A 12655-nucleotide genomic window follows, 5' to 3' on the forward strand; every position below is an offset into this window, starting at 1 on the left:
AATTGATATAAAAAAGCTCTCTAACCAGGCCCGACAGCCTCTCCAATCATCCCCATCGGCCTCGAGTATCCAAGCCCCAAAGACCACAGTGATATAATTCCACAATGGCTGCTACTCTCTCTTACCGTGTCTACAAGAATGCTCTGCTTCTCTCTGCCTTCCTGACTTCGGTCCAGGCACAGCAAGTTGGTACCTATCAGACAGAGACCCATCCGTCTTTGACCTGGTCTAAGTGCACCAGCGGTGGCAGCTGTACCTCCACGACTGGCAGCGTGGTCATTGATGCCAACTGGCGCTGGGTTCACGAAACGAATGGATACACCAATTGCTACACCGGCAACGAGTGGGACACTTCGATCTGCACTGATGATGTGAGCTGTGCCTCTGCCTGTGCCGTTGACGGAGCCTCGTATGCCAGTACCTACGGTGTCACCACCAGCGGTGACGAGCTGCGCCTGAATTTTGTTACGACAGCGTCGCAAAAGAATATCGGCTCTCGTCTGTATCTACTCGAGGATGAAAGTACCTACCAAATCTTCGACCTGTTGAACCAAGAGTTCACTTTCGACGTCGATGTGTCCAATCTCCCCTGCGGTCTGAACGGCGCACTGTACTTTGTCTCGATGGATGCCGACGGTGGCATGTCGCGCTTCCCAACGAACAGAGCGGGTGCCAAATACGGAACCGGTTACTGTGACTCGCAGTGCCCGCGCGATCTCAAGTTCATTGATGGTCAGGCCAATGTGGACGGCTGGGAACCGTCCGACAATGATGTCAATGCTGGCACAGGCAATCACGGTTCCTGCTGTGCTGAAATGGATATCTGGGAGGCCAACTCCATCTCGAATGCTGTCACGCCTCATCCCTGCGATACCCCTACCCAGACTATGTGTGAAGGCGATGCCTGTGGCGGTACATACAGCTCTGATCGCTATGCTGGCACTTGCGATCCGGATGGTTGTGATTTCAACCCGTACCGTATGGGCAACACTTCCTTCTATGGACCTGGCAAGACGGTCGACACATCGTCTCCCTTCACGGTGGTGACCCAGTTCATCACCGACGACGGAACTTCTTCCGGCACACTCAGTGAGATTAAGCGCTTCTATGTCCAAGATGGCGAGGTGATCTCCCAGTCTGCATCAACCGTGAGCGGTGTTAGCGGCAACTCGATCACCACCGACTTCTGCTCGGCTCAGAAGAAGGCCTTTGGTGACAAAGATAGCTTTAGCGCCCATGGCGGTCTCGAGGGCATGGGTGCGGCCTTAGCCGAGGGAATGGTGCTGGTGATGAGCCTGTGGGATGACCACGCTGCCAACATGCTCTGGCTCGACAGCATCTACCCAACCACCGCCACTTCCAGTACGCCCGGCGCCGCCCGAGGTACCTGTGATATCTCCTCCGGCGACCCCGCCACCGTCGAATCGGAGAACGCCAACGCTTATGTTATCTACTCGAACATCAAGGTCGGTCCGCTCGGCTCGACCTACAAGTCCGATTCCAGTTCTGGCGGATCGGGCTCGACGACGACTACGAGCAAAAGCAGCACCACTACCACTACTACCAAGACTACCACTACGACCGGCTCGAGCACTACTGGGGCAGCTCACTATGCCCAGTGTGGTGGTAGTGGCTGGACTGGCGCGACCACTTGTGCCAGCCCTTACACCTGCACCAAGCAGAACGATTATTATTCCCAGTGTCTGTAGAGCAAATATGGGCTCAAGAGGTGGCAGCAACGAGGCAAGATGAGCCGGCAAATTGTGATTGCGATAAGTAGATTGCACGAATGTTATTATTTCTTCTGAGACTGCTGTTTTCCATATCTCTTCACAACTTGATATTTTTCCGAAAGTTCGAGCCAGCATGGTCCAATTCCAAATGCCAAATTGTTGTCTCGTAGTCTCCGTGGGTCATGCATTCGAGTGACTCGCCTTGTTGATCCTCGGGCATACTACGAACTAGTCGCCTCCCCCGCAGCCGTGCAATTAACGCTGCAACCCCTGCAGGTCAGCACTAGTACTAGCGTCCGAGCAACCAGAATCACCCGACGTATATGCCCGCCCTCGCATGGGAGCAGGGTGTTCTTCAGGCCGGTTGCCCGCAGTGACTTGCGCTGCAGGTGTCGCTTCTGCAGGCACCTGCAGCAACGCCATGCGGAGACCGCTCCGACTAGACAGGTTATGTTGATTCCAGAGCCAGTAATTAGCGCATCCCTCATCCCTCCACACTTTAGTCCGGAAATTGCCTTTCGAGTAGCTGTAGGCTGATTTCGGATAATTGACGCCTAGGTCATCCTGGGGAGATCCTGCTTTGTAGCCGGTGACGCTGCACATTCCCCTCCTCGAGCAATTTTGCCTCCACAATATGAAAAGAGTCGGAAATTATTGGCTGTTCTAGGAAGAATGGAATACTAGGATTGAATATTGTACGACCCTTCATGGATCGTGATCATTCTTCTCTCGAGTTTGACTGGTGCTGTCTGTATCGACGCGACTCTTGCCCATAGTTAGTCCTCTCACCATTCTCAATGCTCGATTGCTCAATATTAATTCAACAAATGGTTGGTTTAATCTTGTTGGATAAGCAAAAAATGAGGTATCCCTATTCCGAGTTTTCGGATTCAGCGTTCGCATGGATCGATTGGACTCGCAGAAATCAGATTCGGTGTTGGCACCGCTAGCCGCATGGGCCTTTATTCTCCCGATTTCCAAGGTTACTCCTTCTCTTTTCTCTTCTTTTTTCCCCTTCTGCTGCTCTTCTTGTTATTTACTGTCGTGTCTAAATATGTGGCACCAACATATGGTTGTGCTTTGTCCTAAGATACAGTTTTAGTGGCAAACAGATGTGGCGGGGATTTACCGCTCAAGCAGATAATGCCTGAATGACAGTAACAGAGGCGATAATTTCAGCCAAACCGAACAAACCACCGTAAACAAATCAGAAAGTTGAAATTGTGGCGGTAAATGATATGAATATAGCCAACCTGTTCGGATGAAAATTGCTATGCAGGTGTGAACATTTGACTTGATTACAGTTGAGCATTGCCTCCCAATGCCCCTTCGACATTTGACAGTTAGTCGATCACAATGGTTGGTACCCTAGGACGGATAGTACTCAATTGTAATAACATCAGGTTACAACTACGGATCTAGTGCTCCTCGCCATGTTGAATCCAGGGCAGTCGGCTTCTCTTTTAAGGCGTCCGCCGCCCTCCTGCCCCAAGGTAAACCATCGGTTTTCTCTCAATACGAGATTCTTCCATACACATATGCTTTTTCGTACTTCGTAATTCATTCCATGGGCACAAGGCTCCACTATGTCCAAAAGAGGTCTGTGGGGATGATGTAGTCCCCCCCTTACAGTTCACCCCGGCTCCAGTCTGTCTCCACGCGAGTCCCACTCTCTGCATCGTCGCGTAAAGAGAGAGCCTTCCCCTCCTTTTTTGTCGAACTGCTCTCGGTTTACTGCAGAGCAGCCACTAGCTCGTCGACACTCTTCATCTCGCGAGCGTTGTTCTCGCCGACATCCAAAGCGACCAGGAACCGACTAACACAATTGTACCCAGCAATGCCGGTGGTCAACTCGACGATCTCGCGATCATTGAACCCAACAGTCTGCAGTTGGGCAAAGACAGCGTCCTGGACCTTGACCGTCTTGGTCATCTGGTCGGTATATTGCAGGACTGCCCGTTGCTGCGGGGTGAGCGCGCTGCTCTCCAGCTCTGACTGGTTGCCCTCTGCGGTGCACGGCAGCGTGCGCGCCGCCTGCAGTTCTTCGGGCTTGATGCCACCCTTGAGCGCGAGCGGCGCATGCGCATTCCACTCATACACGGCATCGTTCAATACCGCGACGCGGCACACCGCGAGCTCCAAGATACCCGAATCGACGATGGTGCGCGAGCGGATGGCGCCGAGGAAGCTGTTCCAGCCATCGGCGACCGGCGGACTGTGCAGGAGAGACAGGTCCAGCGGGATGAGGGGACGAGGGTTCCGGCGCGCCGCGATGCGTGTATAAATGTCCGCCGTGTCGGCGGGCGCATCGGCGGGCGGCGTGTTGGGGGCGTACGGAAGACGCATGGTACGAACGGGCGGACGAGCAGACAGGAGTCTCCAGAGGCGGATATTTGGGCGTCGCAGAGCGTCCATGGACTTTTTGGCCTTGGATCCCGACGACCACGGCTGCCCCAGCGATCAGCCGAAGACCGCAACAGCGCCGGCATCACAGGATCGCCACAACCGACGACGGGTGTCGTCGCTGCCGACGCGCGGGGAGCGAGCGGGTAAGATCTCTTCCGCGCGCTGGGGAAGCCTTTCTCCGGCTGTGGCGACAGCCGACCAGCATCGTCCGATGGAGAGGGGTAATGCCGGGGGAGAGGCAAAAGCGAATTGCCCGCGGGGGAAGTTTCATGAGCAAGTCGAAGACCACTGGCAGGTAAACCACCAAGTCCATGCTCTAACTGCCTAAGGTACCTCTCCGATAACTACCCACTAACTTACTAACTACTAACGTTAGCTGGTACTTTCCAAGGTTAGTATGCTTGGTCAGATCACCAAGTCCATTACCTTAGAACTGCATAGTACAATCACAGCTACCATTGTTTTTTAAAACTAATAATAATGCAAACGAAAGTATAACAAAATGTAAAAATGATATTGTTAACTTTTGAAAATTGCCCATGATTGACCACTAGTACCTTCCAGCTATCAATCAATACTACTATTAGTACAGTACCCTACGGTAGACTCTTCAGGTCTTACGAATCAGGGTCCAATTTCACCAAATAAGCATCTTGGGCCACCCCTTGATTGGACCAGGGCGTCTGCAGCCCGAATGCCAACCGCAGCGGCTCGAGATCGCCCCTCGAGTGATGCAACTGGTTAGCGAGTGGAGCATGCACGTTGCGAATTGTGGGAGGGGCAGCTGCAGGTCGCGTGCGGATCTACTCTGGATTGACACTATTAAATTTTTTTTTTAAAAAAAAAAGGTTATATCAGTACCTTGGGGTATTATTCAACGTGAGTCGTTGTCATTGGTCTCATCTGATTGTGTGTGTGTGTGTGTAGATGTATCGGTAGCATACACGGCCGAACAAGGAAAAACAAGTCAAATCGCTAAATCCCACAAAATGCAATGCCAAATTTTCAAATCACTTTCCTCTTCGCAGGTCCCTACAACTTCTGCTGGACCGGGCCGGCCTTGTTGAAGCGCTCAAAGGAGGAGACGGGAGGGGCGGAGTTGGGGTTGGGGTGGTGCTTCTTCAGGGCCATGGTGACGGGGTAGTTCAGGTCCAGAGTGGCCTTGGGGTCACCGGTCTTGGGCTTGAAGTCGACAACCAAATCGTCCTTGACTGCAAAGACGGAGTCGATGTCGAGGTGGGGGTCATCGCTGGGGTAGATCTGGTTGATAACGGTGGCGTAATCGGGGTGGGTGATCATCAGGTGGATGTGGGCGGGACGCATTGGGGAGCGGTCCATGAGGTTCAGCAGGGCACCAGCCGGGCCGTCGGTGGGCAGCGAGTAAGGGGTTGGGTGGTAGCAGTACCAGTAGAATTCGCCCTTCTCGTTGGAGCGGAACTTGCCGCGCAGGTTGTTCTCGGACTGGGTAGGATCCTGGAAGTCATACTGGCCATTGGAGGAAGCCTGCCAGATGTCGAGGACGGCGCCGACGATGGGGGCACCAGTCTCCATGTCGGTCAGCACACCGTGCATGTAGGTGACCTTGGCGTCGGGCTTGGGGTCCTGGATGATGGAGTCGCCGAGGGCGCGGAAGGGTGCGTTGGGGGACCAGAAGGGGCCCAGAATGACGTTGGAGGTAGGGGACTCGCCCTTCTCAGTGACGATCTTGTTGGCGATCTCATCGACGAGGGACTCGAGACCGATGACATCGCAGATGCGGTGGCACTCGTTGCGGATGGGAGTGCTGATCTTGCCGATGGAGTTGATGAACTCGACACCCATCATCCACTCGGCGGGAGTCAGCTCGACCTCGCGGGCGAAATCGTGGATGTGGGTGATGAGGGATCCCAGGATGACACGGGCACGCTCGGGGGTGTTGGGACCCATGGCGTTGACCACGTAGGGGGTGAAGTTGGGGTCGAAGCGAGAGTTGGTCGACATAGTGAAGATGGTTTATACTAGTGTGATATATGGAGGGTCGGAGGTATTGAGATCAAGGAAGTATTCCCCGAGAGTAGTGATGGGATGGAAGACAGTGAGAGATGTAGATAGAGGTGCAAGAGAGTAGAGAACCAGATTTATAGATGACCATCGCGCCGTGCCTTCAGAGGCTGAAGACAACCCCGGACCGCAGCGTCGGCAAGCAACGTGGGGAGGCCCGGCCTGCGACTCGGCAGCCGCGCCCGCCCAACTCCCGGCCGGGAGTGCGTTTTGCACAGTGCCGATTCTCCTACCTACTAAGTAGGTGTTGCCACTGCACAGTATGGACTTCCACTAGAGTATAGAGTAGTATAGCCGTAGGGTACTGTAAAAGAGACAATGCCGCTCCCCCGCCCCGAACGCTTATCCCGCCTAGTCCCATTAAGGGCACCTAGTACATCTGGCTATATTCTGTATCCTCGTCTCGGCTTCCTCTCCATCGTATGATCTCTCTCCGTCGCCTGGTCGCGACGCCCCGACACGCCCGATCCTTCTCGCACTCCCCCGCCGCCGCCATGAAGCACCATCTGATGGTCGGAACCTGGACCGCCCCCGGGCGCATCTACACCGTCCAGTTCGACGATGAGGCCCTCACCCTCGACCTGGTCAAGAAGACCGACATCCCCGAGGCCGAGCCCATCTCGTGGATGACCTTTTCGCACGACAAGAAGGCCATCTATGGCGCTGCCATGAAGAAGTGGAACAGCTTCGCCGTCCACAGCCCGACCGAGATTGTCCACCAGGCGTCTCACCCGGTCGCCGGCCACCGTAAGTCCAGCTAGCTCCTCCCAGATTCTCTGGCGCATGGTCGCATGGTCGCATTGCCGCGACTGAAAATGCGCACTGGATTGGATGATCCTTCAAGGGAAGTGCGCTGTACTAATTTTGTGTATTCAGCCCTTGCCGCCAGCGCCGACACCAACACCCGCGCCATCTTCGTGCTGGCCGCCCGCCAAGCGCCCTTCAACGTCTACGGCAACCCCTTCTACAAGCACGCCGGCTTTGGCAACGTCTTCTCCGTCACCCCCGACGGCGCGCTTGACCAGAATGTCCAGAACTACGAATACGCCGAGAACACTGGCATTCACGGCATGGTCTTCGACCCCACCGAGACCTATCTCTACTCCGCCGACCTTCAGGCCAACAAGATCTGGACGCACAAGAAGGACGAGGCCGGCCAACTGACCCTGGTCGACTGCCTGGAGGCGCCCGACCCCGGCGACCACCCGCGCTGGGTCGAGATGCACCCCAGTGGTAAGTACCTGTACGCCCTGATGGAGGCTGGCAACCGCTTGGCCGTCTACGTGATCGACGAGCGCACCCACAAGCCCGTCTTCACCCACATCACCTACCCGTTGTTGCCGTCTGGTAAGTTCTCAACCTTTCCGAACCCACGAGGTGGGGAAATCCGTCGAAATCGCTTTTCCGGCTGGTTCCCCCAGAAAGTCTGCGTCTGCTGAAGCTTCCCCCAGGTTTGCCACCCCGCAACAAGTACCGCGGCGACGTGACCTTCACCACCCGCAGTGGCGAGTACCTGTTTGCGACCACCCGCTCCAACCACTTCGATGTGACTGGCTACATTACCGCGTTCAAGCTGGGTCGGTCCGGCGAGATCGAGCGCCAGCTCTTCATCAACCCCACCTCCACCAGCGGCGGCCACTCCAACGCTGTCAGCCCCTGCGATTTCAGCGACGAGTGGCTCGCCCTGTGCGACGACCAGCTGGGTTTTGTCGAGATGTATCGCTGGCGCGACGAGACCCTGGCCCGCGTCGCCCGCGTCGACATCCCAGAGCAGGGCTTTGGCATGAATGCGATCTGGTACGACTAGACGAGAACGCGTATATAGAACGAATTCATGACTGTATAGACTTGAGACGAAGCACTGTATGACTGCTCGTCTATTAAAAGCGAAGACAAATGGAATTGCATATATAGAGAATATATATGTGTATTGCATATATTAGATACCGTACTAGCAGACGTAGTATCGGTAGTACTGTTTTAGTAAACTGTAGTATAGTGGTGGAAAAGAGAGCGGTGACGAAATCCGGGGAAATCGGCAGTCGACATCGGTTGCGCTTTGCTTTCTTCCGGAGCCACTTTGGAGGGACCTGCCGAGGGGCACCAGCCAGATTACGATCGAGATGCGCTGCTTCCCTGGGGAGCGGGCTTTTCCTTTCTGATCCTCAAGTTGCATTTTGCATCTGAGCATCACTTTTCCTGCTGCTTTTGCATTTGCCTCTGCCTCTGTCTGCATCTGATCGCCCGCCATCATGCCTACCCCCGGCCTCCTCTACGTGACGATGCAGCCCAAGGGCTCGCTTCCAGAGGCGCAATTCCACGACTGGTACAACACCGAGCATGGTCCGCTGCGCCTGCGTTTGCCCTTCATTACCAATGGCTTCCGGTTCCGAGCCACCGACGGCGAGCAGCCCGAGTATGTCGCCCTCTACGACATCACCGACATGGACGAGTTGACCCGTAAGACCTACCTGGACCTGCGGACCGATCTGATCAAGACGGAGCGCGAGAAGAAGACCATGGCCCAGATCGACGTCGGCCGTTTGCTGTACGACCTCGTGGACGAGCGCCGCGTGTCCGACTATCGCCCGCTGGAGACGCAAGCCGACACCGATGCCGAGACCCGCGGCAGCGTCATGGTCGCCGTCACCACCACCACCCACCCCGACCCCGAGAAGCAGGCCGAGCATGACCGCTGGTACCGCGACGAACACTTCGAGATGCTCTCTCGCGTCCCCGGCTGGCGCCGCAGCCGTCTCTTCGTGACCGCCGCCATCGATACCCAGGCCCCGCGCGAGACCCTGGCCCTGCACGAATATGCCCCCGTCAACGGCCTCGGCGGCGACGCCCACAAGGCCGCCATGAGCACCCCCTGGCGCGAACGCCTGCAGAAGGACGTCGTGGCCTCCAAGCGCCGACGGACCTACCAGTGGTATTACACCTTTGGCCCGGCCCCCGCGAGCTGAGCTCGCTGGCCAGCCACGACTGCGCCGGTCCCTGGTCCTCCAACGACGGCAAGACACGCACATTCCCTTCCACCACCCGTCCAGCCGTCGAGTCCTTCGTGACAACGGCTGATGGTGTCGAGATCCCCTACCGCCTCGAGGGCAGCACTGACCCGACCGCCCCCGTCGTGGTGCTCAGCAACTCCATCCTCGTCGACTGGCACATCTGGGACCGTTTCGTGGATGCCTTCCTCGCGCGTAGGGAGAACCAGCGCTACCGCGTCGTGCGGTATCTGACGCGGGGCCGCCACTCGGCAAGCGGCTCGCAGCCCGTCAACATCGACCTGCTCGCCTCCGATCTGAACACTCTTCTCGACCACCTCCGAGTGCCCCCGAAGGCCGCGCGCCTGATCGGTGTGAGCCTGGGCGGCGTGACGGTGCTCAACACCTCGCTTCTCTTCCCCGAGCGCGTGGGCGCCTTCATCTCCTGCGATACCAACTCATCCGCGCCCGAGTCCAACCGCAAGGCATGGAGCGACCGCGTCGCCATGTGCAAGGAGGAAGGCTCCGTCAGCGCCGAGACCCAGGAGCCCATTGTCGGAGAGAACCTGGCCGAGGTGACGACGCGACGCTGGTTCGTCCCGGAGTCGTACGAGACCCAGCCCGAGGTGCTGGCAGCAGTCAAGGAGGCGGTCCGTACCAACAGCCTGAAGGGTTTCGAACACAGTGTCCAGGCGCTATGCGCCTACGACATCCGCGAGCGCATGGCCAGCGCGACCGTACCGGGCCTGTTTGTGGCCGGTGCCAACGACGGAGTGCTGCCCCAGACCATGCAGAAGATGGCGGCGGATCTCAAAGGCGGCGCAGAGCTGAAGATCATCGAGAAGGCCGGCCATCTGCCCATGGTGGAGCAACCCGAGGCGTTTGCGCAGGTGGTGACTGACTTCCTGGGCAAGATTGATGCTTAAGGGCAGAATTGGCCTTGGATGATGCATGTGGTCCGATCAATAGACTTGTCACGTATATAGCAAAATGATGATATTGATGAAGATGTCTTGAAACAGCTTCTTGTACACATTAACTGTAGTCAGTGGATTGTATTTCCATGCTAGTAACTGGGTCCTGCAAGCTACCCAGCACCCAGTCGTGTTTTGCATCAAAATTTGGTTTCGTGTGAAACATGAATGTGAGTTCAAGCTGAAATCAGATACACACTGCAATTGTAAGTGTGATGGCTTGATCAATATCGTCGATCTCAAATCAAGTATTCGAACAACATGATAATATATCCATGAACGTGGCACCGACAGGAGACAATGCCTCAGGAAGTGTCAGATTTTCTACTAGGGATGCTTTGAAAATCGCCGAGTACTCATTAATTAAACGCCTGGAAAAATTAAATAATACTTGATTTTGTTAAATGCTATCCTAAGCCTTATGAGATTCTTTACGCGTTGCCCTGTATCCAAGGTGTAGGGTAGTGTTGGCTGGGTTGTGATTCTTGCCAAGTTGCTCATATATCCCTAACGGGCCATATATTCCTAAGCAATGGGATAGTGCAATGGTTAAGCTCACCGAATTCCTTCGGGTGCCCAGGTTCGAATCCTGGCTCCGACGTTGGTCGGAGTGGCGCAGTGGTTACCGCGTTCGGCTGCTATTTCCTAGCTTCCCATTGTTTTTTGCTTTTTTTTTTTTGTTTGATTGCCGTCATTTTTTGCTTGCCCATATTGTAATTTCCATCAGTTGACCATAATTTCCTTTTTCCTCACCTGAACTCCCAAATCATTCGTGGTGCCAACGTGACCCGTCAAGTGCGGCCTGAACGCCCCGCTTCTTCTGCGCCGCGCCCGCCTTTCTCCTCCACCATTCTCCGCCGCCATGACCGACAGCAAGGTCCCTCAGCCGGGACCGGCCAAACTGAAGCGCAATGCAGGTCCAGACGAGTGGCTGGAGGCTGCAAAGGACTGCAAGTACCTTTCCGAGGCCCATATGAAGCAGCTCTGCGAGATGGTCAAGGAATACATGATGGAAGGTGTGCACACGCTCTCCCCGAGCCCGCGGGTGGCACTCGGGCATCCCAGGGAATCCTGCGAGCCACGGCTGACCCCGTGTTCCTCACCCCAGAATCCAATATCCAGCCCGTGTCGACCCCTGTCACCATCTGCGGTGATATTCATGGCCAGTTCTACGACCTCCTCGAGCTCTTCCGCGTATCGGGCGGAATGCCAGATGGCACCGAGCTCGACGCCCCCAAAACCTCACCCTCCATAATCACCTCCGCCGACATCGAACCCCCTTCCACCATCACCGACCCCAAGATCCGAAAGAAGTTGCGTGGTTCCCAGCATGATGACGAGGAGGGAGAGGACCCTGAGCCCAGCCATAGTCGGTCCGCCAGTGAAACATCATCCGCCCTTCAGCTCAATCGCAACTTTGTCTTCCTGGGAGATTACGTCGATCGTGGCTACTTTAGTCTGGAAACACTGACATTGTTGCTGTGTCTCAAGGCGAAGTAGGTGACCGTCTCAAGTCAGGTCGAAGATGATGAGCGTGAGCATTGCTGACACCCTCCGACCAGGTATCCCGATCGAGTCACATTGGTGCGTGGCAACCACGAATCTCGGCAGATCACACAAGTATACGGATTCTACGAGGAATGTTTCCAGAAATATGGCAGCGCATCTGTGTGGAAGGCTTGTTGCCAGGTCTTCGATTTCATGACGCTGGGCGCCATCATTGACGGCAAAGTCCTGTGTGTTCACGGCGGACTGAGTCCGGAGATCCGCACTCTCGACCAGGTGCGCGTGGTGGCCCGCGCGCAAGAGATCCCCACGAGGGCGCCTTTTGCGATCTGGTCTGGTCCGATCCAGACGATGTCGAGACGTGGGCTGTTAGCCCTCGAGGAGCCGGTGAGTCCGGAGCCCATTTTCACTTCGAATCCCTGCATCCATCAGTATACTAATTTGTCTCCAGGATGGCTGTTCGGTGATCGCGTGGCTGACGAGTTCTGCCATGTGAACGATCTCTCCTTGATTGCGCGTGCCCACCAACTGGTAAACGAAGGATACAAGTATCACTTCTCGAACCAGAATGTTGTCACTGTCTGGAGTGCTCCAAACTATTGCTACCGGTGCGGTAACCTGGCCTCGGTCTGTGAGATCGGCGACGACCTCAAGCCCACCTTCAAGCTGTTCAGCGCGGTCAGTGATGACCAGCGACACATGCCAACCTCGCGGCCGGGCCGCAGCGAGTACTTCTTGTAAAATCATGTGTTTGCAATTGCCATTGCACGGGCGCCGGCGTTGGGTCGAGCTTTTCTTTGTTTCGTTTTTTGGGAATTGACGAGCATATATAATGATCTAGAGACGAAATCATGTCTATACTCTGCGTCTCCACCGTACCATCGTATTGTACTTTCCTCTCTTCTCTCCCCGGGGTAGCCGAAAGCCGAAAATCCGGAGTGCAGCACGGCACCCACGGGGTCGACCGACACTTGCCGTGCCATCCGGGCCTTGAATGCACCCTGGGATG

General features: G+C 55.7%; 6 protein-coding genes across 6 annotated transcripts; 4 read left to right on the top strand and 2 right to left on the bottom strand.

Annotated features, from left to right (window-relative positions):
• Nucleotides 1–104: 104 nt before the first annotated feature.
• Nucleotides 105–1709, top strand: cbhB (putative 1,4-beta-D-glucan-cellobiohydrolyase; the record flags this gene model as incomplete). Its single annotated transcript, XM_056617358.1, has 1 exon — nt 105–1709. The coding sequence occupies one exon, from the start codon at nt 105–107 to the stop codon at nt 1707–1709; it is 1605 nt and encodes a 534-aa protein (XP_056473517.1).
• A 1755-nt stretch (nt 1710–3464) lies between these two features.
• N7532_004865 (carboxymuconolactone decarboxylase family protein) lies at nt 3465–4079 on the bottom strand (the record flags this gene model as incomplete). Its single annotated transcript, XM_056617359.1, has 1 exon — nt 3465–4079. One exon carries the CDS (start codon nt 4077–4079, stop codon nt 3465–3467), a length of 615 nt encoding a protein of 204 aa, XP_056473518.1.
• Nucleotides 4080–5171: 1092 nt separating this feature from the next.
• On the bottom strand, nt 5172–6119 carry N7532_004866 (putative catechol dioxygenase; the record flags this gene model as incomplete). The annotated part of the gene is made up of 1 exon (XM_056617360.1): nt 5172–6119. The coding sequence occupies one exon, from the start codon at nt 6117–6119 to the stop codon at nt 5172–5174; it is 948 nt and encodes a 315-aa protein (XP_056473519.1).
• Nucleotides 6120–6673: 554 nt separating this feature from the next.
• Nucleotides 6674–7986, top strand: N7532_004867 (lactonase family protein; the record flags this gene model as incomplete). Its single annotated transcript, XM_056617361.1, has 3 exons — nt 6674–6926; nt 7056–7526; nt 7631–7986. 3 exons carry the CDS (start codon nt 6674–6676, stop codon nt 7984–7986), a joined length of 1080 nt encoding a protein of 359 aa, XP_056473520.1.
• Nucleotides 7987–8431: 445 nt separating this feature from the next.
• Nucleotides 8432–10092, top strand: N7532_004868 (putative alpha/beta hydrolase; the record flags this gene model as incomplete). The annotated part of the gene is made up of 2 exons (XM_056617362.1): nt 8432–9111; nt 9159–10092. 2 exons carry the CDS (start codon nt 8432–8434, stop codon nt 10090–10092), a joined length of 1614 nt encoding a protein of 537 aa, XP_056473521.1.
• A 910-nt stretch (nt 10093–11002) lies between these two features.
• On the top strand, nt 11003–12387 carry sitA (TOR signaling pathway phosphatase SitA; the record flags this gene model as incomplete). Its single annotated transcript, XM_056617363.1, has 3 exons — nt 11003–11156; nt 11249–11636; nt 11703–12387. 3 exons carry the CDS (start codon nt 11003–11005, stop codon nt 12385–12387), a joined length of 1227 nt encoding a protein of 408 aa, XP_056473522.1.
• Between the last annotated feature and the right edge of the window lie 268 nt (nt 12388–12655).

Source organism: Penicillium argentinense (assembly GCF_028826775.1).
Source record: "Penicillium argentinense strain IBT 30761 chromosome Unknown utg000005l_segment0_segment0, whole genome shotgun sequence".
NCBI lineage: Eukaryota > Fungi > Ascomycota > Eurotiomycetes > Eurotiales > Aspergillaceae > Penicillium > Penicillium argentinense.